The 26,677-nt window shown below is 35.9% G+C and overlaps 1 protein-coding gene across 6 annotated transcripts in view; it reads right to left on the reverse strand.

Annotated features, from left to right (window-relative positions):
* Positions 1-26,677, reverse strand: part of FCHSD2 (FCH and double SH3 domains 2) — a 295,266-nt gene that overhangs the window by 234,534 nt on the left and 34,055 nt on the right. For 4 of the 6 annotated variants that reach the window (XM_049714265.1, XM_049714263.1, XM_049714266.1 and 1 more), the window contains exons 3-4: positions 12,874-12,919; positions 11,051-11,224 (exon numbers count right to left, since the gene is read on the reverse strand). In XM_049714265.1, coding sequence (XP_049570222.1) covers positions 11,051-11,224; positions 12,874-12,919 — 220 coding nt within the window. The remainder of the gene's footprint in view (positions 1-11,050; positions 11,225-12,873; positions 12,920-26,677) is intronic. The other 2 variants (XM_004279762.4, XM_004279763.3) reach the window with 1 other exon arrangement.

The following is a 26,677-nucleotide window of genomic DNA, read 5'->3' on the forward strand; positions in this document are numbered from 1 at the left end:
TAGGTGCTCCGCAGCATGTGGGATCTTCCCGGACCAGGGCCTGAACCCCTGTCCCCTGCACTGGCAGGTGGATTCTTAACCACTGCACCACCAGAGAAGGCCGCAAATAGTTTTTATTTTATCTTCCCCCAGCCCAATTAAAATGTTACTTTCCATTACCAATATAAAAAACTTGTATCTGAAAAGGAAATATTCTAATTTTATTAATGATATCCTCACCACCTAACAGCACCTGCCACATGGTAGGTCCTCAGTGTTAGTCAAACTACACTATTAATAAATACTGTTTAGAAAAGGGATTGAATGGAGAAGCTGCACAAGTATGCATCTGATCCCTGCACTGTCAAGTATGCATTTGATCCCTGCAGTGTTTCAATATTTACTCGGCAATGTCACAACCTCTCCCCCAAAATTATCTGTAATCAAACATGAGCACAAAACCATCATGTTCAGGAAGATGTCATCTCCTTCCACTAAAGATAGATAATAGGTTTGATTTTCTCTATGACCAGTCATCATAAATGGGATAGATGATACCCTTTCAATTACATTAGTCTTTACTGGCAGTCCCTACATTTGGGGGGTTCTCTTAAATAAAAATCGGCTACTAACTATTTGTTCTCAATGATCTATTTAAAGCTATTAATAAACAAGAATGGATATCTAATCATTCTGATTCTCTAGACATAACTCTAAGTCTCCTGAACCTCCCATGATAAATTTTTGGTACCTACTGGTTTTAGCTATTCAATGATCCCAAAGGAACAGAATGATATAATAGAATGAAATAAATTGGTTCTATACTCTGGCCCCTGGCTGAAAATAAGAAATTCAAACAAATACTAAATTATACAGAACTCAGAACTTTTGGAAAAGGTTGGTACATTTAAGAGACCATCATTTTTTATTTGTCCAGATTATAAAAAAGTTAATTGTGAGTTACACAAGAAAATCTATAAACACCAACGGAAACTGACCTCTGTAAGTACATACAGAAACAGTGAGAGAGGAAAGAAAACACAGGCTTTTGGTCAGACACCAACATTCAGACTGCATGAGGGGTGCCCTTTCTGAGCCTCGGTGTCTTTATTTTAAAAGTAGGTGTAATAGCCAGTATCTTACAGTGTTTATTATAAGAATTTAAATAAAATAATTATGTCTAACATATACTTAGTCCTCCAAAAACTATGGTTATCATAACTTAGGAGGAAGAAGATCCTCTTTTCAATCATATTTATACATGTAGCTACATGAAGAAGCTCAAATTAATATTTGAATAGGAAAATTATAGTTGGTTACTGTATCCTTTTCCCAGGGCTGCTGTACCAAAGTACCACAAACTAGGTGGTTTAAAACAAGAGAAACGTATTCTTCCACAGTTCTGGTGACTAGAAGTCTGAAATAAAAGTGTCAGCAGGCTTGGTTCCTTTTTGGAGGCTCTGAAGGAGGATCCATTCCATGTCTCTCTACTAGCTTTAAATCAGAGCTTCCCAAATAATGTACTGCACCCCCACAGCTATACCAGGAATGAGAATCCCTCAGCCTTTCAATGAGCTAAGAGGGGCATGAGGCACTGAGCCACCAGGACTGCCAATTCTGCATTCTTTAAAAGTTTTGCAACGTTTTTTTCTAATGTCATAAAACCAGTCAGGCTTATGCCATAGCAACTTGGCATTAAGACCTGAGGTTATTACTGCATAAAGGGCTCTAAAAATCAGGCATTACGTAGTATACTACATATACCAATATTCAGTTTAAAATGGACAATCTCAGATGTAACATCTCAATGTAACACTGGTATAACTGGATGTCATCACAATCTGCCCATCAATCACCTAAAAATCAAACTGACTAGATTCTTGACTTTAAGACTACTAGTACAAAACATGATAAAAGGTTATATACACAACTTACAATACATGAGGTGCCCACTCTTGCCATTTCTATTCAACATAGTGCTGAAAGTACTAGCAAGAGCAATCAGACAAGAATAAATAAAAGGCATCCTAATCAGAAAGGAAAAAGTAAAATTATCTCTGTTTACAAACACATAATTTCAAATGCAGAAAACCCTAAAGACTCTATTTAAAAAAAACATCAGAATAAATGAATTTAGTAAAGTCGCAGAATATAAAAATCAACATAAAAAAACTGTTGTGCTTCTTTATAACAACACTCTATACAAAGAGGAAATCAAGAAAACAGTCTCATTTATGATAGCATCAAAAAATATTCCTGGGACTTCCCTGGTGGCACAGTGGTTGGGAATCTGCCTGCCAATGCAGGGGGCACGGGTTCAAGCCCTGGTCCGGGAAGATCCCATATGCCACGGAGCAACTAAGCCCGTGCGCCACAACTACTGAGCCTGCGATCTAGAGCCCATGAGCCACAACTACTGAGCCCAGGTGCCTAGAGCCCTGCTCCACAACAAGAGAAGCTACTGAAATGAGAAGCCCGCACACCACAACGAAGAGCAGCCCCCACTGGCCACAACTAGAGAAAGCCCACATGCAGCAACGAAGACCCAATGAAGCCGAAAATAAATAAATAAAACGCAGCAACAAAGACCCAACACAGCCAAAAAGAAAGAAAGAAAAAAAGCTTAAAAAGTACTCCTATTTTAACAAGCAAAGCAAATTGTATATTGTCCTGGTATACCCACTATCCTTACTAAAAGTTTTTTTAAAAAACTAGGTGGAATACACCCTGATCAAATATGATATAACACCACTCAAAGCCTAGCTCTAACCTCTGTGTCTGTATTACTGAAAAAGGAGTTAATAATTTTTGATAAATTCATTAAATGAATGCAAATGTAATCACTAGTTAAAGTTAAACTTCAAGGAAAATAACACATGTACAAGGGAGACTTTTAACCAAAAATCTAATTATACCAAATCTAGCGGTTCAGGAAGTTGAGGCACTATTCATGTCTTAATTTGTGCACATTTCTTACTATTCTCTGTCACTAGTAAATTCAAACATAAAATCCCAAGAACTCATGATTTATTCTGAGACATCCTGATCTTTCTAATACCAAGGGTGTGGAAAAATACCCAGGACAGCACTGTTTTGTTTTTCCTGTGCTCCTACTCAAAGGCAATGAGGGAATACATTCCAGTCAGAAAGTTTTCCAGGAGAAATGGGCAACAATATACCATACAATGCCAGAGCCAAAGGGAGCCATAAATACTATCTAAGAAAGACTTTAGGGCTTCCCTGGTGTCGCAGTGGTTAAGAATCCGCCTGCCAATGCAAGGGACACGAGTTCAAGCCCTGGTCAGGGAAGATTCCACATGCCACGGAGCAACTAAGTTTGTGCGCCACAACTACTGAGCCTGTGCTCTAGAGCCCACGAGTCACAACTACTGAGCCCATGTGCCACAACTACTGAAGCCCACGTGCCTAGAGCCCATGCTAGCACCACAGCAAGAGAAGTAACCGCAATGAGAAGCCCGCACACTGCAATGAAGAGTAGCCCCCGCTCTCCGCAACTAGGAAAGCCCACGCCCAGCAACGAAGACCCAATGCAGCCAAAAGTAAATAAATAAAATAAATTTATTTTTTAAAAAAGAAAGACTTTAAGTGAAGATCATACAATAAATTCATGCTCTGATGCAATGTTTGCCCACCCCACTCAAAATATACATAAATGAGAAATTTAAAAATTAAAGGAGAAAACCAATAAGACAAAGATGGGCATCAAAATGAGGTAATCATCTCCCTGGACCAGAAAGCGAAGCAAAACTTGTGGTTACCAAAGGGAAGAGGAAAGGAAGGAGGAACAAATTAGGGGTATGAAATTAACAGATACAAACTACATAAAACAGAGAAGCAACAATGATTTACTGTACAGCACAGGGAATTATACCTAATATCTTGTAATAACCTATAATGAAATATAATGTGCAAAACACTGAATCACTATGTTGTATGTATACCTGAAACTAATACAATATTGTAAATCAACTGTACTTCAACAACAACAACAAAAATTTTTAAAAAGTATATTTTGCATATTAATTCCTCAATTATATATGGGAGCAGAGCCAAATAACAAGCAAGATAATAAAACTAAATATAACAAAGTTTCAAAAAAGAAGACATAACTAGCAAATCTACATGCCCAAGAATACTAACATTTACTCAAATCCACCAGTGCTTCTTTCAACAGTTTTTAAAACTTTAAAAATCAAACTATGTATATCAAGTATTTTGAGGAAAAAAATCAGACTGCTTTTCTCCCAAAATTTATTTCTAACCATTGTTGCAAGCTAAAGAGCTCAAAAATAAAATAATTTAAAAACGTAAGTATCAACATGAACACAGAAAACAACCCTCAACTTTCTCTCAAGATAGTTATCCTTATAGTTTTACAGGGCAAGACTGGCAAAATAGAAAACTCCAAGTATACAGTCCACCATTTCAAATAATTTTACCAATGCTTCTTTAATAGCAATGTCCAGAAAGCTAGGTGTACACAGCTAAAATAAGTTACCTTTTAAACTTTTATGCTGATGAAATTTACCAAAAAAGAACCCTGCCACATATACACAACACTAACTTCTTGGGTAGTACTCCCAACTCTTCATAAATTTATTTCTTAAAAGAATAAAAATAGCAAAAAGTTGCACTTGAGGTGGGACTGTGGTGATAACCACAGCCTTTTTGACAGGGTGCCTGTGTTTGCTCTGTGTTTGTCCTCAGACAAGGAGCCACCCTTAAAGTCCACAATCTTTTCCTGCTCTTTCTCTCCAGCCACAGTAACCTTTTGTATCCTTCCTTCACTAGCAGCATTCTGCCAAACACTACAGTAAGTATATTAATACACAGAACTTGCCTTTAGCAATTTCAGTTTGAGGACTGCAAATGATTTTACCAATACCTCAGTGGTTAGCTAACTACAGTCAAAAGCCAGACTAAATTTTACACCAATACATAATGTTGTTTAGTGACTCATATGGCTTCTGTGTTTTCAGAGATTCATTTGCCTGTTTGTATAAATAGATATGCAATACATATATTATTTTTGAATAATACATCTATTATCTATTATTTTTGGAATTTCATAAACCATTAATAAACATTAATACATAAAACATTAATACTCTTGTAGGAAACTGAAAGTACCAAGAAACTTGAAAAAGTTCAGGGCTCAAATCCCTTCAAGTGTAAATAGGTATACATAGTATTATTTTCTTTCTTTCTTCTAACATCTCCCTAAAAATGTATTACAAGTTTAGTGTGCATGTACTTGAGGTACTATTTTTCAAGTTGCTGTCATCTGATCAATCCCACTTAAATTCTTTTCCTTTATGATATTTTTTTATTGGGATAGCTCATCTGTATGATCTCTAAATCTCACAAATAATACTCAACCTTTTTGGCCCATCAATTCTTTGTGTAGAGGATGACAACATATACCACAAGTAATAATTCTATAAAGGTCATTCTTTTCAGTTGACTATAATGCCACATCAGTGGCTTTGAATAGAAAGAATTTTTAACTTCTTTTTAAATTTTTTTTATTCTTTAATTTTATTATTATGTTTTTGGCTGTGCTGTGCGTCTTATGGGATTTTAGTTCCCCAACCAGGAATCGAACCCAGGCACTCGGCAGTGAAAGTGCAGAGTCCTAACCACTGAACCACCAGGGAATTCCCTGACAAGAAAGAATTTAATATATTTAATTGGAAGACAATATACAACCATAGAATACAAGTCCTGTAAGTGCTAGAACTTTTTTTTCTTCTTTTTTGGACAGTGCTATATCCACAGTACCTAGAAGAGTGCTCAAAATATTTTCTCAACACATGACATGTGGTATATCTTAAAATAAACTAATTTTAAAATAATACTTTTATAAAAAAATTAAGTGGAGTAAGTCCTGCTAGAGTATAGATTCCATTCATCTTATGGTCTAACTAAAGAAACATCAATATTCACACGATTAAGCTCCTGACAGAGACGAACCAAAATACTAAAATACTTAAAAGAATATTAAATATTAATATTAGATACCAAAAAGAAACCAAAACACAACTACTATATTTTTAAAGACTTTTAAAACTGGTAAAATTGATAGAGGAAATTAAAAATTCAAAGCAGCTGTTCACATAAATTGTGATTCCATTTCTTTTAAAGCTATTTAAATAGTTTTGACTATTTAGATGATGTACCAACAACAAATAATAGCCAAAACTATGGAACGTCCCAAAAAGGAAGCTTATACTAGTGTCATTATCAAACATTATCTATTAGACAGTTGGTAACATAAATGTTTCACATACTTTCAATTTAACAACTAGCAGACTCTCTGAAGGAAATTCCCACAATAATGACAAATGTTCTGATTTTCAGTTGATTTTTAAATGTGTATAAATGTAAGTTAAGAATATACAGGCTTTGACATTTTAAAAACTTTAATAACTTAAACTAAAACGTATAAGTTAAAATTAAACCAAAAAAAAAATTAAACCAAATTCTCAAATGTTTAATTTTTCTTTAATTATGCCTCGCCAAATACTTTTAATGTAACAAATCTTCATTTTTTTTTAGAGCACCAGCAAAATGTGATATAGCAAAAAACCAATAAAACAGAAATGGCTCGAGATAATTTTGAAAACTGATAAATGATAAAAATCTACTATCACTGTTAAAGATTCAATCAGGCTTGAAAACGGCAATATCGGTGATATGTCCTAATCTATCAGACTCGCCAAAACAAACCATAAAATCTTATTAGGTCCAACATCACCTATGTAGTATTTTTGCTAAAAATTTAACCTAGATCTAATCATGAAGAAAAAACCTAGACAATTCGAAAAAACTTCCTACAAGACAAATGGCCAGATGAGTAAAATAGGTGAGAGAAATTAAATGGTACAAACGTCCAGTTACAAAATAAATGAGTCATGGGCATGAAATGTACAGTTGGGGAATACAGTCAATAATAAGGTAATTTTTTTAAAAAAGAAAAATGACCAGATTTTTCAAAAAGTCAATGTCATGAAAAACAAAAAAGGTGAAAGAAATATTCTAAATAAAATCAAGAGACACCAAATGCAATGTGTAAACCTTAACTGGATCTTGGAAAAACAGCTATAAAAGACATTTTGGGAATAAATGAGGAAATGTGAATACAAACTACATATTAAATGACATTATAGAATTATTATTCATTATCTTGGATATGATAATGACATTAGTTATTTTGGAAGATGATCTTGTTCTCAGAAGATGCAAAGTAAAGTAAGTGGATGAAAAGTCTCATGATAGCTGTAACTTACTTTCAAACTGTCCAGCTTAGAAAAAAAGTGTAGCTACATAATGTAAATGGGGCAAAATGTTAATAATTGGTTAATATAGAGGAAATTGACTATTCTTCAGTATATTATTCTGTCAACTTTTCCACAGATTTGAAGTTTTTTTCAAATAAAAAGTTAGAGGAAATGTCATTAGGTCAAAATTTCTCTTCATATTTCAATTCAATTCAGTAAAAATTACAAAATCTAAAGCTGGCTAACATATGGAAATTTCACTTTGTAAACCTCTATGGCTTAAGATAATAACTGTTATTGATTCTTATTATAGATACATTCTAGATAACTTGGGTTATAAAGAAAATTTCCATGAAGTTGATCCTATTGCATGAATTTCTAGTACAAAATCTGAGCTGTGGTTGTAAGCTTTTACAAAGACTTTTAAAGACAGCTTGGGCTTCCCTGGTGGCGCAGTGGTTAAAAATCTGCCTGCCAATGCAGGGGACATGGGTTCGAGCCCTGATGTGGGAAGATCCCACATGTCACAGAGCAACTAAGCCCATGTGCCACAACTACTAAGCCTGAGCTCTAGAGCTCGCAAGCCACAACTACTGAGCCCGTGTGCCGCAGCTACTGAAGCCCACTCGTCTAGAGCCTGTGCTCCGCAACAAGAGAAGCCACCGCAGTGAGAAGACCGTGCACCACAATGAAGAGTATCCCCCGCTCACCACAACTAGAGAAAGCCTGCGCACAGCAGTGAAGACCCAACGCAGCCAAAAACAAAAAAACAAAGACAGCTAAAAAAAAAACCTGGCATAATAAAAAGGTTAAGTAGTTACCCTAATGAAACAGTAAACGTTCTCGTATTGGCAGAGTTTTTACAGTGCTTTTCCAAAGGGAAGAAGATCCTCCAACTACCTTACCTTATACCCTTTCCCAGAAAAATGGGACTTGGATTATCTAATATTATATGCAAAGGTCCCCATAATTAATTCATCATTCCCTTTCTAATATGGAAATCTATTATCTAGCAAAGCTAGGTTACAACAATTTGCAAAAAAAAAAAGGAAAACTATCACAATAAGAACACAAAGGACCATCTTATATGTGTAAACATAGATTGGGAACTATTTTCATATTTCTTATACGTGTAAACATAGACTGCGAAGTCTTCATTTCTGGAGACCAGTGCATCTGGTCTCCAGAACTAGCTGAGAAGAAGGGAAGAAAGAATGGTTATCATTCTCTGTTCAAAAATGAAGGGAAAAAAAGGTCAGAGAAGTCAAGTAATCTTCCCATCATCATTAATTTGTTGTATTTCAGACTGAAAACGCCTTTCCTTGAATTAGTATCCCACTTCTTGTCCATAAATTGAAAAATATGTAGTTAGTGGCTACGGCAATAAATAAAAAAACGGCAATTAGATATCTTTTCCCATACCAAAAAAAAAGCTCAATATGGATATATTACATTATATTTATATCTATATCTATATATAATATTATGAATATTTTACTTTGCAACACATTCCTCAGTCTACGAAAGAAAGAGGCCATTAGGAGTATCCTTTCTTTAATGCCCCCCTGCAAGTTTCAACTTTTTTTCAAACAATGAAATCTCTACACAGCCTGGGGGGAAAAAAGAACATATCTCATCAATTCTGTTAACAAAATACATGTTTTTAAACATTTTAAGATCTCTGAAATCAGGATGCATCTAACCATTGAGAACATCCCTTAACTGCTGTCAGGATACAACAGAATTTGGTGGCTTGAGGAAACAATGAACTCTTCCACATTTCCAACAACAAACATTTAAGTACTATCTTATCATTGTCAGAAAACCTTCCATTGACACCATCTAAGATCAAGAAACTTTTCTGCATGAAAACTTAGAGAGTGGTATCAGCAAAGAGGAAAAATTCCTGGAGGAAATACTGGGAGACTCTGTCAAGAAGTGCTGCTTTCTAATGCATTAAGTGGTAGAGAGGTAATACAGTGTGGAAAAACAAGGAAATTAATGGCTCTGAATCTAAAAGTTATTCAGGGGCTTCCCTGGTGGCGCAGTGGTTAAGAATCCGCCTGCCAATGCAGGGAACACGGGTTTGATCCCTGGTCCGGGAAGATCCCACATGCCACAGAGCAACTAAGCCCATGCACCACAACTAAGCCCATGCGCCACAACTACGAAGCTTGCGCTCTAGAGTCCATGAGCCACAACTACTGAAGCCCACAAGCCACAACTACTGAAGCCCGCGTGCCTAGAGCTCATGCTCTGCAACAAGAGAAGCCACTGCAATGAGAAGCCCACGTACTGCAACGAAGAGCAGCCCCCGCTCGCCGCAACTAGAGAAAGCCCGCGCGCAGCAACAAAGACCCAACGCAGCCAAAAATAATAAATAAATAAAATAAATTAATTAAAAAGAAAAGAAATAAATTGAAAAATTAACTGGGAAAACACTGAAAAATATCATCTAAAAGGCAAATATGACAAATAACAAGAAGAGTCAGCAAACTGGCTCTCCATAAATGTACTCAACTGTCCAAAGCAGAGAGACAAAGAAATATTCTACTTTATGAATATGAAATTTTGAAATATCTAATTAGCTACCTTATACAGTTTGCATACATTATTATATAGAATTATATAAACACAACCAGATATAATTTACCTGACAGACATTTAAAGAAATTTTTCAAGAGTAAATCTGACTGCTTTGTAAAATATAATTCAACTGCATCATGTGTATATGTATATACACATAAATACATATATCTATACATGTAACATATGTGTGTGTGTGTTTAACAGAAGAGATAGAAGGCTAAGTAGATCATTTAGAATTAGAAAAGTAGCTGGGCTTCCCTGGTAGCACAGTGGTTAAGAATCCGTCTGCCAATGCAGCGGACATGGGTTCAAGCCCTGATCCGGGAAGATCCCACCTGCCACGGAGCAACTAAGCCTCTGTGCCACAACTACTGAACCTGCGCTCTACAGCCCGCAAGCCACAACTACCGAAGCCCTCGTGCCACAACTACTGAAGCCCGTGCGCCTAGAGCCCATGCTCTGCAACAAGAGAAGCCACCACAATGAGAAGCCCGCACACTGCAAGGAAGAGTAGCCCCCACTCACCGCAACTAATGAAGGCCCGCACAGCAAGGAAGACCCCACGCAGCCAAGGAAGGAAGGAAGGAAGGAAGAAATAAAGAAGAAAAATAAAGTTCCCTTTAAAAAAAAAAAGAAAAGTAGCAAAGGCACTAAAATAGTGACAAATTATATTGGAAAGAGTAGGCTGGAAAGGAATGGCTAAAGAAGCTAATTTCTCATTTAATTAAGTAGTAATCAAGCAATAATGTCTAGAGTTGATAAATCAAGAATTATGCATATTATTTAAAGATATGGAAAAGATCACCAAAAGAACCAAAACAGGATCCATTTTTAATCTTTTCTCTGAGGAAAAAGACTGGCATTACATCAGAGGACTGCTACTTTTCATACAATTTAATGTACTATTTTATATTTTTAATTATGAACCAGTCCTATTTATTTGATTATTAAAACTTTACAATATGTTACAGAAGAATATATCATGAAAAAATTTTCACTTTGTATTAAAAAAAAATTTTTTTTTTTTTTTTTGGCCATGCAGCTTTTGGGATCTTAGCTCCCTGACCAGGGATCGAACCCGGGCCCTTGGCAGCGAAAGCACAGAGTCCTAACCACTGGACCACCAGGGAATTCCCTGTATTAAATTTTTTTTTTTTTTTTCCGGTACGCGGGCCTCTTACTTTTGTGGCCTCTCCCATTGCGGAGCACAGGCTCTGGACGCGCAGGCTCAGCGGCCATGGCTCACGCGTCCAGCCGCTCCGCGGCACGTGGGATCTTCCTGGACTGGGGCACGAACCCGTGTCCCCTGCATCAGCAGGCGGACTCTCAACCACTGCGCCACCAGGGAAGCCCCCCTGTATTAAATTTTAAAAGCAGATCATATACTCTGATCCCAATGGAAGCATATCTATAAAGGGACTATATGAAAACATACCTGTGAAGAGCATAGTAACTCCCTATTTTAAAGGTTTATTGAGAGAATTAAACCAGATAATATATGTAGAATTATCAGCAAAGTGCCTAGTACAATGTAGGGATTACATCAATATTAGCTATCAATACTAGTATCTATTATATATGCAAAGAATAAAGGTCCAGCACTAAAGTTAGAACTAATGGTATTCATTATGTAAAGCACCTGATATATAATAAGTACTCAATAACTAACAGCTGAATTAATGAATTACTGAGTCTATCTAAGTTTTCAAAAATAGATAATTCCTTTTCTAAGACTATAAAATAAAATAAAGGCAGACAGCTACCTGGTAAACTACAAAGAAACCAGAATAAAACTAAAATCAAAACCTAACAAAGTACAAATAAAATCATTCCCCAATTTTATTATTTATATTGATAATAACAATAGCAGCAGCAACAACACAAATTACGCTGATAACGGGTTATCATGTACAGCATTTCCTGGGTGTTAATTTTTCCTTCTAGTGCTCTCCTGTATTTTTAAATTTTGTAACAAATACTACTTTTATGATTTTTTTTTGGGGGGGGGATCAATTTTATAATTCTACTCCACATGGAAAGTAATTGCTTACAAGGGCCAAAATTTCCAAATTATGTTAAACTGTTTTTGTATAAGGATGGGTAGTTATTAATTCTTACATACTCACAAAATGATATATCAACATAATTTTTCCTTGGCACATTTAGCTATCTGAGAGCAAATAAGATTCTAATTAAAATAAGTGCTTATGGGACTTCCCCGGTGGTCCAGTGGATAAGACTCCACGGTCCCAATGCAGGAGGCCCAAGTTCGATCCCTGGTCAGAGAACTAGATCCCTCATGCCTGCCACAACAGAGAGGTCACATGCCATAACTAAGAAGTCTGCATGCTGCAACCAAGAAGTCTGCATGCCACAACCAAGAAGCCTGCATGCCACAACTAAGAGTCCACATGCTGCAACTAAGAAGTGCGCATGTCACAACTAAGAAGTCCGCATGCTGCAACTAAGAGCCCGCATGCCGCAACAAAGATCCCACATGCCATAACTAAGACCCAGTGCAGAATGAATGAATGAATAAATAAATATTTTAAAAAATAAAAGAAATGCTTAAATTTCCCTATAAATAGCACCGTATCATCCACTGAAAGCACGCCATTCTCTATCAACAGGGACCTAATGAGAAATAAATACCTGATTGAACAAAAATAATTAACCTTTCATAAAACTGCAGAGTATGGGATATATAAGGGAGAATGAATATATATACTTGTAAAATGTATTCACTATTAGTTATACTTGTAAATACTTTACAAATATTGTGACTATTATCTTCTCCCAGAATGTTCGCAACATTCTTTGTAGTAAGAAGCAAATTAGCTCTTCATTTGAGGATTCAAATGGAGTAAAAGGAGGATCAAAGTGAGAGAACCAAAAATAAGAAAAGGAGGATACAGGGATGCCAACACTTCTCTCCAACAACCATATCTGCCCTTAAGCCAAAGAAGAGGTATTCTAGGATGGGGACCTCCACTTCCAAGCTTACCTGTGCATACTCTCTTTCAATAGCAGCCTTCTTCTGACTGAATGTCCTAAAAACACAAATAAAAATTCGTTACCAAACATATAACAATAATTTAATGTAAAGTTATCAATACACCCTCACATACTGCTTGGTAAGCTGTGTTGAGGGAAGGCACAATATGTCATTCACCTTATGTGCCTAAGAATACTGCTGACACCACAGACCCTGGAGTTAAGACAATCCACATTCAAATCCTAGCTCCACCACTTACTAGCTGTATGACCTTGGTCAAGTCACTTGACTTCTCTGTGCCTCAGTTTCCTTCTTGGTAAAATGGATATAGAAATAGTATCTACCTCATAGGGATAGTGTAAAATTTAGTTAATGACAATATATAAAGTGCTCAAAATAGTGACCAGCACAGAGTAAAAGACAGATGTGTGTGTGTGTGTGCGCGTGCATGTGTGTGTTAGCTACTGTTATCACAATGGCTAGTGCACAGTAGGTAGTAAAAATGTTTCCTGAATATAAATAATAAACATAGAGGGACTATAGAAAACAAGGTGAAAATCAAAATTTGATCAGTTTCTCAACATGAAATAGTCAAATCATTTCCTTCATTCCATTCTTTTACAGGAGTCACAGAACAAAGTACAAGGCCACCACATGTTATGGCATAATAAGAGCACCCTTTCCACACGTTATTGTATTTCACAGATTCTACAGTAAATACTTTTCACATTTTAACATTTATGATATTGGTATTCATCTTTTAAATGACTGGCAGACAACTACTGAGCACACGTGCCACAACTACTGAAGCCCACGCACTCAGAGCCCGTGCTCCGCCACAAGAGAAGCCACCGCAATGAGAAGCCCACGCACCGCAACGAAGAGTAGCCCCCAATCGCCACAACTAGGGAAAGCCCACACACAGCAACAGAGACCCAATGTAGCCAATAAATAAATGTTCCTTTAAAAATAAATAAATAAACAAATAAATAATGATTGGCAGTATTTTCTTCTATCTTAACAGTACATGAAATAACAGTGTACCTTACAAACCACAGGCAAGGTAGAGTCAATGAAATATGATAACATTAACAATTTACTTTGAGTAGTCTGAGTTTAAAGACTTTTCTGTGAGGTGTCAGGTATCTGTGCTCTTAAAAGCACTTCATTAAGGCAGAGATATCACAGTAAAAAGTGAAAAATATAAAGAAAGAGCTGGAATAGGAAAAAAGGCAATAAACCAAAACTCCCCATTTTAATAATTATTTAAATTTACCAACATGACTATTCACTTCTTCTGTAAGAAATTAAAGTATTTAAAATTTCACTACATTTGTTTGGGATGGATAACTATTATTTAGCTTTAAAAAGGAAGGAATTTCTGACATATGCTACAACATGAATAAACTTTGAGGACATTACGCTGAGTGAAGTAAGTCGGCCACAAGAGGACAAATACTGTATGATTCCATTTATATAAGGTACTTGGAGCAGTCAAAATCATATAGACACAAAGGAGTATGGTGATTGCCAGGGAGTGGGAGGAGGGGATCAGAAGAGTTATTATTTAATAGGTAGAGAGTTTCAGTTTTGCAAGATGCAAAGAGTTCTGAAGATGGATGGTGGTGGCAGCAAAACAAAATGAATGTACTTAATAGCACTAAATTGTACACTTAAAAATGATTAAGATAGTAAATCTTGTATGTATTTTACCACAGTTTAAAAAACAAACAAAAAAAGAGTTGAGCAAGACCCTTTTCCTTATGGGGTTTGGTGCATTATAAAGTGTTTAACACAGTCCTTTAAAATACAATTCGTCTACTCTCCTTAAGAGAAAACATATAAACTATATATTATATATGCATATATGTAAAGCACACTGTATACATGCATTTGTACACTGTATTATATATATATTTGGTGTATGTGTATATATATGTAAATTATGTGTGTCTGCATATACATATATATAATATTACTGTAAGTTTTCTCTGGACAGTGGGATTACTGGCTTTCACTTTCTTCTTTTGATTTTGCTTTCTATATTTTCTGATGTTTTAGTAAGAATATACATTATGTTTGAAAAAATAAAGTCCTTATTTTAAGTAAATAAATGCACTTATAAACATATGCACAAACCTTTTTTACACCCATGTTGTTTTACTAAAATTGGACTGAGAAATTATTATGACTTGTGTTACTAAATATATCTCCCCAGGCAAACAAGACTAATTAAAATGAACTCGCTTAAACTTTAATCATTAAAAATCTGAAAACTTACCTGTATTTTGAAGGAGGTGATATTTTTAATATTTTACAAAAGATGAAAGGAAATATTTCAGCTATTTAGAACCCTTTTAACAGATGTATCTCATCTTGAAATAAGAATGTTCAAGTGAAGTCTGCAAGAAAAGGGGAACTAAACTCTTTTACTCTGAACATGCACATCAACTAATTTTAAAATTGTCAGTGCAATTTTTAGTTGTTGTTAAACAATTACATGTCTACTAAGTAATTTCTTCTTCTAAATAAAACAAATACAAGATCACAACTGCTCAAAATTTACATCATCAATATTAGGAAATCTATTTATTATAAACCACAGCAAGAGAACAGAGCAAAAAAATAACCTTCATATAAGATGTAAAGGCATTTGTTAAAATTCAACATCAGTTTCTCTTTTAAAATATTAATGGGTGCTATAATTAAACAGATGGACAAAAACAAGTGCTGGCAAGGATGTAGAGAAATGAGAACTCTCGTAGAGTGCTTTTGGGAATGTAACACAGTACAGCTGCTTCAGAAAATAGTCTGAGAGTTCCTCAAAAGGTTTAACATAGAGTTACCATAACACCCAGCAATTATATTCCTGGGTATATACCCATGAAAACTTAAAACATATGTCTACACAAAAACCTATAAATGAATATTCATAGCAGCATTATTCATCATAGCCAAAAAGTGACAACAACCCAAATGTCCATCAACTGATGAAAGGATAAGCAAGATATTGCAACATTCATATGATGGTATATCACTCAACCATAAAAAGGAACAAAGTACTGATATATGCTACAATATGGATGAAACTTGAAAACATCAGGCTAAGTGAAAGAAGCCAGACATAAAATCCCACATATTATGATTCCATTTATACAAGATGTTCAGAATAGGCAAGTCCATAAAGACAGAAAGTAGATTATCAGTTGCCAAGGTTTGAGGAGCTGAGAGATAAGTTTGCCATTATTCCAGGAGAATTTTTCTTTTATGTAGGTAAGTTGATTATAAAGTTCAAATGGAAAAATGAACACTTAAGAATTGTTATAGGGGCTTCTCTGGTGGCACAGTCGTTAAGGATCTGCCTGCCAATGCAGGGAACACAGGTTCGAGCCTGGTCCGGGAAGATCCCACATGCCACGGAGCAACTGAGCCCGTGCGCCACAACTGCTGAGCCTGCACTCTAGAGCCCGTGAGCCACAACTACTGCGCTCGTGTGCCACAACTACTGAAGCCCGCACGCCTAGAGCCCATGCTCTGCAACAAGAGAGGCCACCAAAATGAAAGGCCCGTGCACCGCAGTGAGGAGTGGCCCCCACTCGCCTCAACCAGGGAAAGCCTGTGCACAGCAACAAAGACCCAACGCAGCCAAAGATAAATAAAAATATTTTAAAAAAAGAATTGTTATAAACATTCTAAGAAAGAATAATGTTAAAAATTATCACCTACTCTCACCAGATAGTAAAAATTAAGTTTAAAAGCAACAGTAATTAAAACAGCTCGGTAATGAAATGAGCAAACAGAGATAATGAAACAAAGTCAGAAATACACCCAAATATACCCAAATACCAAATATCAATAAATAAAAATTTAGTAACTAAAATAGATGGCATTTTGATTCAAAGGGGAAAAAATGGATTATTTAGTAAATTGCAACTTTATAGGAAGATGCAATGGTTAGTAAACAAAAAAGTTACAGAATAATATATATAGTATATTACTATATTTTCATATAAAAATGTTTACATGTATATGCTGGATTATGATCATTACGATACTTCTCAGTTACCACAGTCCATCAGATATAAAACTGTACCATTCAAAAATGCTACTGTGGTCCCCTTAGGAATCACTGTGATAGAATTCCCTGAAATATTTAACATGAAACTGGTCTAACAATGGTTCCTTATGAAGAAAGGAATTGGTCATAGTGGTAAAAGAAAGATCTTTTACTGATTTCTTGTTTGTATTGTTTGAATCTATACCATGTGTACATGTATATATTTTTCACTGAGGTAAAATTTATATGACATAAAATTAAGCATTTTAAAGTATACAATTCAACAGCATATAGTGCATTTACAGTGTGTACAATCACCACTTCTCCCTACTTTCAAAACTTTTTAATCACTCCAGAAGAATACTTCATACCCATTAAGTAAGTAATCATTCTCCATTCCCACTCCCCTTACCCTTGGCAACAACTAAGCCAATTTTTTCTCTCCATAGACTTGTCTATTCTGGATATTTCATATAAAAGGAATCATGTAATATGTAATCTTTTGTGTCTGCCTTCTTTCGCTTAGCATGTTTTCAAGATCCATCCAAGTTGTAGAATGTATCAGTACTTTGCTCCTTTTTATGGCTGAATAATACTTCATTGCGTGGATATACTACAATTCATCCATTCATCCACCAATGGACATTTGAGTTGTTTCTACATCTTCAATAGTATGAATAATGCTGCTGTGAACATTCGTTTATGAATTTCTATGTAGAACTAAGTTTTAAGTTCTTTTGAATATATACTTAAGAGTAGAAATGCTGGGTCATATGATAATTCTATGCTTAACTTTTTGAAGAACCATCAAACTATTTTTTATAACAGCTGTGCCATTTTACATTCCCACTGCATATTTTTAAAAATTTAATAGTTAAATGGAACAAACTAACCTTTCAAAATATATTCTATTACATTCAGAAGAATCCTATATGGCCACTAAAAAGAATGTGGTAATTCTGTATGTGCTGGTATAGAAAGATAGCCTCAATTAACTCATGCAATAAACATTAACTGACTGGCTATCGTGGAAAAGACCATAAAAAGGAACAAAGTACCTGTATAGGTACTGATGATATAGCACTGAATAAGACAGACATCAAATAGGACTAACAGATAGTAAATAAATCATTATACAAAGAAATATTTAATAATAAATGGGATAATTATAAGTACTATGAAGAAAGCTATAATATATTACCCAATATTTTTTAAAAGCTTCAGAAGAATATGTAAAGCAAGATCTCATTTTATCTTAAAAATATTAATATATACCACTATGTAATACAGGTATCTGTATAAATTCTGTATACCTGGAAAATACGTATCGGGGGGGCCACTCAAAGAATATATCCAAATTTTTATTGTTAAAATAAGGGGACATGAGATTCTTTATTTTCTATTCTATGTTTTTCTTCTAATAATTATTTAATATTTCTATAATTAGAAAAAAAATTAAAGATAAAAAGCACTAAATTTCAATCAACTCATATAAATTCCATATGATATAGAAAGAAATAAGAATAAATCCATGCAACAATTCTTTAATAAAAATCTAATGCTCTAAATAATTTTCGTAAAATAAATCTGATCAAGCCACTTTCCTGCTAACATTTCTGAAATGGCTCTTCATCACTCCTAGAAAAAAATCTAAATTCCTTTAACATGACAGATGAGGTTACTTACTATTCAGACTTGACTGCTAGTGTGGCTTCATGTCTATAAACTCCTCCATTCACATCCTACGCTACAGATAAGTATAGTAAAAGGACCTAGGCTCCTGCTTTCACACTCTAGCAAACGTGGTCCTTTCTGCTTGGAATTCCTTTCCCCTATTACTTGACCTAAATCTCATATCCTTCAAAACTTAGCTTAAACATGACCTCTCCTGAGAAATCTTCCTGAATTCCACTTGTGATTTAGACACCCTCTCTGTGATCCTCCAGCATCTTATAACATAGCAGGTGCTTCAAGTACTGTAACTGTCTCGTGAATTGACTATGGAGTTCCCTGGGAGCAATGAGTGTGCTTTGTATTTACTTGTGTAGCACAGTGCCTGAAAACGGTAGTAGTTCAATAAACGTTTGCTTAATGAATGAAAGAACAGACAGAAACTCTATAATCAGGTTTTAGACTTCATAAGTTTCAGTTAAACAGCTCAGTTAGGTTAGCTCCTGGGATAGGCGGAAACAAGATCACAGTCTATATCCCATACGAACCAATTAAGTTTCTTGACCTTGGTCACAGATTGTATCAGTTAACACAAACATTTTGTGAGCTTTAAAAACCAAGGAAGGGGACTTCCCTAGTGGTCCGGTGGGTAAGGCTCCACGCTCCCAGTGCATGGGGCCCGGGTTCGATCCCTGGTCAGGAACTAGATCCCGCATGGCTCGACTAAGAGCCCACTTGCCACGACTAAAAGAGCCCGCATGCTGCAACTAAGACCCGGTGCAGCCAAATAAATATATAAGTATTAAAAAAAAAGGGGGGGGGGCTTCCTTGGTGGCGCAGTAGTTACGAATCTGCCTGCCAATGAAGGGGACATGGGTTCGAGCCCTGGCCTGGGAAGATCCCACATGCCGCGGAGCAACTAAGACCGCACGCCACAACTACTGAAGCCTGCGCGCCTAGAGCCTGTGCTCTGCAACAACAGAAGCCACCGCAGTGAGAAGCCCGTGCACCGAAACAAAGAGTAGCCCCCGCTCACTGCAACCAGAGAAAGCCCACATACAGCAAGAAAGACCCAACGCAGCCAAAAATAAAAATAAAAAATAAATAAATTAAGAAAAATGAAAAGAAAAATACAAAATTAAATTTTGATAGAGGCTGGGTTACTTGAGTGTACGTATTTGTCAAAACTAGCAATTGTATGCCTAAGATTTATATTTCATTGTATATAAATTTTACCTCAAAATAAGAAACTATAAGAAATACTGAACTCTAATGATCTGCATGCTGAATTATTTACGGAAAAGCCTGGTAATGTGTACAATTACTTTGAAATAAATTTTAAAAATAAGGTGGATTGTTGGTGGATAGAGGATGGGTAAATGCATAGATAAGTGACAAAGCGAGTATACTGCACAGTACAATATTAACAGTAGAATTTAGGTTTGGATGATGGGTGTTTACTGTAAAATTCTTTCAACCTTGTTGTATGTTTGAAATTTTCATTAAAAAGTCACAAAAATATTTAGAAAATTAATGAAAGAAAAATAAAAAACAACCAAGGAAGGTATAAAGGTGTGTAATAAAGGTTTAGCCCTGCCCAAAGAGAGGTCTGGCCTTTGCCCTTGGCTTTGGGAGGTAATCTCTAAACCTTTGGAATGTCATGCCTGATAAGAGTGTTTTTGTTTACCTGGGACCCTTAGGCCATGCCAGATAGAAAATGCTAACAACAATGTGATTTATTGGGGGGGGGGGCGGGGGGCCGGGGCGCATGTGGTATCAGCTGAACTTCTGAAGGAGCTGGAGACCAAGGTCAGCCACATGGGCAGTCAATCTATCTAACTGACCAAATACACCTCTTCCCTTGGCTAATTTTAAAATATATCCTTTCACTATAATAAACCATAATTTTGAGTAAATTTTCAGTGAGTTCTTCTAGCAAATTATCAAATCCAAGGTTAGTCTTGGGGACCACGATCTTGCAAGTCATGACAGAAGTGAGAGTGGTCTTGGAGGCCTCCAAACTTGCCGTTGGTATCTGGAGTGAGAGTTGTCTTGGGAACTCCCTAACTCTGTAATTCATCACCAGGATAAGCAGAACACCAAAGAACATTCAAATTATTAATGGTGGTAGTGGAGATGGGATATCAAACCCATAATGATGAATATTAAAAATAAACACGCCCACCAGAATGGCTAAAATTAGAAATACTGATAATTATAAATATCAGTGAGGGTACAGAGCAATGAAACTCTAACATGTAGTCCATGGGAATGTAAAATGGTACAACCACTTGGGGAAAAAAATCTGGTATTTCTTATGTAACTAAACATACATCTATCTTGACATAAATTCTAATACTAGGCATTTACCAAGAGAAATGATAACAAATCTCCACAAAAACACTTGACAAGAATATTCATAGCACTTTTATTCATAAATAGCCCAAAACAGGAAACAGTCCCAGTGCCCGCCAGTGGGATAATAGATCAACAAACAGTGACATATTCTTACAGTGGAATAAAACTCAGCAATAAAAACAAATGAACTACAAGATGACCACCACATTTTTACTACTCTGAGTTCGCTGACCTCTTATTTTACAAATGACACTGTTTAAAAATAACTAATATCAGAATATAAAAAATAATCTGTTAGCACGGATAGCAAACTGGGGTAAGGGTACTAGTACTTATATTATCAGGACACTGACAACTCTTTCATAAGGAAACCTTTATAATTTTGCCCTGGAATACAACAGCTGTTTTTAGAGGTGTTATTAACACAAATACGGCAATAGCATTAAAATGATGACATGAGAATACCAAAAAATAAAAATTTTTAAACAAGGCAAGTAGAACAAACAACTGAAGCTATGTAAGTCTGACAGAGAGAAGATTACTTGGCTCCTAATAAAAAATATTAATTCACCAACAACATTCATTGAGTATCTTCTGAATTTCAGGTATTCTACTAAATATGCACTGGGAATATAAAAATGAATGAGGCATGGACTCTGCTCTCAAGGGATTCACTAGCATAAGGTATAATCAAATGATGCCAAGACCCACAAATGCTACAGGCATAGAATGAAAGGTAGAAAGTGTTCATTCTTATTTCTTATTCATTAGGTAACCTTGGGCAAGTTAATTTTCCTTACCATGCTTCAGTTTCCGATCAATTAAATAAGAATAAAAAAAAATCTACCTCATAGAATTATGAGTACATATTGATAAAGCACTTAGAACAGCTTTGGCACATAGTAAATACTAGAAAAGTATTTGTTAGCTAAGTGAAAATATCACATCTACAGTTTATAATTATGAAATTTAATCCAGTTAAAATATTTTGACTAGCTGAATATGTAAAGCACTAACAAAAAATTACATTTTAAGTACTTCTAGTAATAGATAACAGAGCAAAGTCAGAATCTCCCTTCTCTCAGAAATTACCCAAAAGCAACAAACAGAATAAAAAACATAAACGCAAACATGATCTCCAATAAAACTAGTAAACATAAGAAATGTAAGTGGAAGAGAGGCCTAAGGAGAGACAATTAAATTGGAGAAGGAGGGTAGATATAAGGCATGAGGTTCCAAAACTCAAAGGGGTGGGGGGAGTACATTTCTTCAACTGCAGCTTTCTGAGGTATAAAATTTAAACCACATTCACAACAACAAAAACAGGGGACAGGGCTTCCCTGGTGGCGCAGTGGTTGAGAGTCCGCCTGCCGATGCAGGGGACATGGGTTCGTGCCCCGGTCTGGGAAGATCCCACATGCCGCGGAGCGGCTGGGCCCGTGAGCCATGGCCGCTGAGCCTGTGCATCTGGAGCCTGTGCTCCACAACGGGAGAGGCCACAACAGTGAGAGGCCCGCATACCGCAAAAAAAAAAAAAAAAAAAAACAGGGGACATGTGCTGGTAGAGGGACCTTTGTTTGCTGCTCAGTTTGAAGAAACAGAGGAGAAAGTACTAAATTAGAAATCACACAAACAATCTACGCTGGCAGAAATTAGGCTGCTTGGTATGGCAAAAAAGAAAAATAGTGAGACAGCCTGCACTATGAACGGCCCTGCAGCAGCCATCTTCTCTGGCTGAGGAGAAAGAAAATAAATTCATACAACTCAACCCTGGTCATAGAGAAAATTACTGTAAATTTGAAGACTGTAGCTACCCTAAGATACCTACTTCTGGTATCCTAAAAAGTTGTACAGGAAAAACCCTCTTCATTCAAAAATAACCCCAAAAGGAGCAAGAATAGATCTATGCAAATACAAAATTTTAAAAAGAAGAAAAAACAGTACAGGAAAAACCGAGTAGCTGAAGGACCCTCATGAGAAAAATGCTGCCATGGAGCAGATGAATTTTTAAAACGTAAAAACAAAAAACGAACAAACAAACAAAAACCCTAATGAAGCAAATACCACTTCCAGATAGAATTATAGAATGTCAAAGTCACAAGAAAATAGCAGTGGTGAAGTGGGCATCCTGCCTTGTTCCTTTTGGGGGAAAGCTTCTAGTCTTTCACCACTGAGTATAATGTTAACTTGTAGGCTTTTCATATGTGTCCTTTATCATGTTAAGGAAGTTTTCTTCAGGGGACTTCCCTGGTGGAGCAGTGGTTAAGACTCCAAGCCCCACAGGCAGGGGGCCCAGGGTTTGATTCCTGGTCAGGGAACTAGATCCCACAGGCATGCTGCAACTAAGAGTTCACATCCTACAACTAAGGAGCTCACCTGCCACAACTAAGACCCAGAGCAACCAACTAAATAAGGAAATATTTAAAAAAACAGGATTATTAAAGAAGTTTCCTTCAATTCCTAGTTTGAGTGTTTTTATCATGAAAGGGTATTGAATTTTGTCCCCTTCATGCTATTAATGGGTTTTTTTTCCCCTTCATTCTATTAATATGGTATATTTCATTCCTTGATTTTCTTATATTGAACTTTTGCATTCCTGGAATGAATTTCACTTTGTCATAGTGTATAATCCTTTTAATGTGTTGTTGGATTCAGTGTACTAGTATTTTGTTGAGGATTTCTGTATCAATGTTCATAAGGGAAACTGATCTGTACCTTCTTGTGGTATCTTTGACTTTGGTTATCAAGGTAATAAGGACATCATAGAATGAGTTAGCAGTGTTCCCTCATTTTCTATTTTTTTGAAGATTCTGAAAAGTATTGATGTTAGTTCTTCTTTAACCATAAGGTAAAATTCAACCGTGAATTTTAGTCCTAGACTTGTCTTTGTTGGAAGATTTTTTGATTACTAATTCAATCTCTTTACTTGTCAAAAGTCTGCTGAGCATTTCTATTTCTTTTTGATTCAGTTTTAGTAATTTGTGTGTTTCTGGGAATTTATCCATTTCGTCTAGGTTATCCAATTTGTTGGTGTACAACTGCTCAAAGTACTCTCCTATAATCCTTTTTATTTCTGTAGAACAGGATGTAACGTCCCCACTTTCACTTCTGATTTTATTTATTGTCATCTTCTCTTTTTCTAACACTAGCTAAAGGTTTGTCAATGTGTTGATCTCTTCAAAGAACCCACTTTGGTTTCGTTGATTCTATTGTCCTGCTATTCTCTGTTTTGTTTATCTCTAATATAATCTTTATTATTTTCTTCCTTCTGCTAGCTTTGGTTTCGGCTTGCTCTTTTTCTAGTTCCTTAGGTGTAAAGTTAGGTTAATATGAGATCTTTCTTCATTTTTAATGTAAGTGTTTAGAGCTATAAATTTCCCAAGCACTTTCACTGCATATCATAAGTTTTGTTATGTTGTGTTTTTGTTTTCATCCCTCTCAAACTATTTTCTAATTTTCCTAGTGATTTCTTTTAACCCACTCATTGTTCAAGATTACAGTGTTTAGCCTCCACATATTTGCAAATTTTTCAGTTTTCCTTCTGTTGATTTCTATAGCGTCATTCCATTGTGATCAGAAAAGATATTTTGCATGATTTTGGTATTTTCTAATGTATTGATAGTTGTTTATTCCCCAACTTATGGTCTACCCTTGAGATATGTGCACTTGAGAAAAATGTATATTCTGCTTTGTTGGGTGGAGTGTTCTGTATATGTCTGTTGATTTACAGTATTTTTCAATGGAATTGATAGTCCAGACACCAACTCAAACATCTACGGCCAACTGATTATCAACAAGGATGCCAAGACCATTAGAGGCGAAATAGTCTCTTCAACAAATGGTGCCAGGAGGGCTTCCCTGGTGGCACAGTGGTTGAGAGTCCGCCTGCCGATGCAGGGGATGCAGGTTCATGCCCCGATCCGGGAGGATGCCGCATGCCGCAGAGTGGCTGGGCCTGTGAGCCATGGCCACTGGGCCTGCACGTCCGGAGCCTGTGCCCCGCAACAGGAGAGGCCGCAACAGTGAGAGGCCCGTGTACCGCAAAAAAAACAAAAAAACAAATGGTGCCAGGACAACTGGATCTGCACACACAAAAGAAAGAAGTTGGACCCCTATCTCATTCCAAACATAAAATTTAAAATGGATCAAAGACTTAAATGTAATAGCTAAAACTATAAAACTCTTAAAAGAAAGCATAGGAATGTAACTTCTTTACCTTGAATTTGGCAACAGATCATTAAATGGAACACCAAAAACACAATCAACAAAAGAATAAATATGTAAAATCAACTTCATCAAAATTAAAAATGTTTGTGCATCAAAGGAACTTATAAATAATACGAAAAGACAACAGAATGGAATAGTATTTGCAAATCATATATCTAATAAGGGTATAATAACCAGAATATATCAAGAACTCTTACAAATCTACAACAAAGAGACAAGCAGTCCAATTTAAAAATGGGCAAAAGTATTAAACAGACATTTATCCAAAGAAGATATACAACTAGCCAATAACCATATGACAAGATGTCCAACAACATTAGTTGTTAGGGGAATGCAAATCAAAACCACAATGAGATATCACTTCACGCCCATTAGGATGACTATAACATAAACAAACAAAAATAAAATGGAAAAGAGCAAATATTGACCAGGATGTGGAGAAACAAGAGCCCCTATACACCACTGGTAAGAATGTAAAATGGTACACCTGTTGTGCAAAACTGTTGTGCTCGGTACTTCCTCAAAAAACTAAACATGAAATTACTATATACTGCAATAATTCCACTCCTCAGTATACACTCAAAAAACTGAAAATAGATGTTAAAACAAAAATTTGTAGACAAAAGTTCATGGCAGCATTATTCATAACAGCCGAAAAGTGGAAATGACCCAAATGTCCATCAAGAGACCAATGGATAAACAAAATATGGTATATCCATAAAATAAAATATTATTCATCCATAAAAACTAATAAATACTGACATATGGTACAACACGGATGAACCTCAAAAACACTATGCTAAGTGAAAGTAGTCAGTCACAAAAGGCCACTGTGTTAGTATGGTTCTCCAGAGAAACAGAACCAGTACCATGTGTAGATGTATAAAAAGACATTTATTTTAAGGAATTTGCTCATGGAATTATAGAGATGTTAAGTCTAAATTTTGCAGGGTGGGATAATAGGGTGAAGACCTAGAGAAAAGCTGATGCTGCAATTTAAGTTGAAGGGCACCAGACTGGAGACTTAGGAAAAAGATGATAATGCAGTTCAAGTCCAAAGGCCATCTCCTGCAGAATTCCCTCTTACTCAGGAGACCAGTCTTTTGTTCTAGTCAGGTCTTCAACTGACTAGATGAGGCCCACCCATATTATGGTGAGCAATCTGCTTTACTTAAAATCTACTGATTTAAATGCTAACCTCATACAAAAGCACCCTCAGAAAAACATTCAGAATAATGTTTGACACAAATCTGGGCACCACAGCCCAGCCAACATATAAAATTAACCTTTACAGCCTCATACAGTATGATTCCACTTATATGAAATGTCCAGAGTAGGAAAATCAATAGAAATAGAAAGCAGATTAGTCATTGTCAGGGACTTAGGAGAGGGGTAACATGGTGAATGACAGCTTAATTAGTTGCTTTTGGGGGTGATAAAAGTGGTTTAGAATTAGGTAGTGGTGATGGTTATATAGCACTGTGAATGTACTGGAAGCCA

The sequence above is a fragment of the Orcinus orca genome, chromosome 8 (assembly GCF_937001465.1).
Source record: "Orcinus orca chromosome 8, mOrcOrc1.1, whole genome shotgun sequence".
In the NCBI taxonomy this organism is placed as follows: Eukaryota; Metazoa; Chordata; class Mammalia; order Artiodactyla; family Delphinidae; genus Orcinus; species Orcinus orca.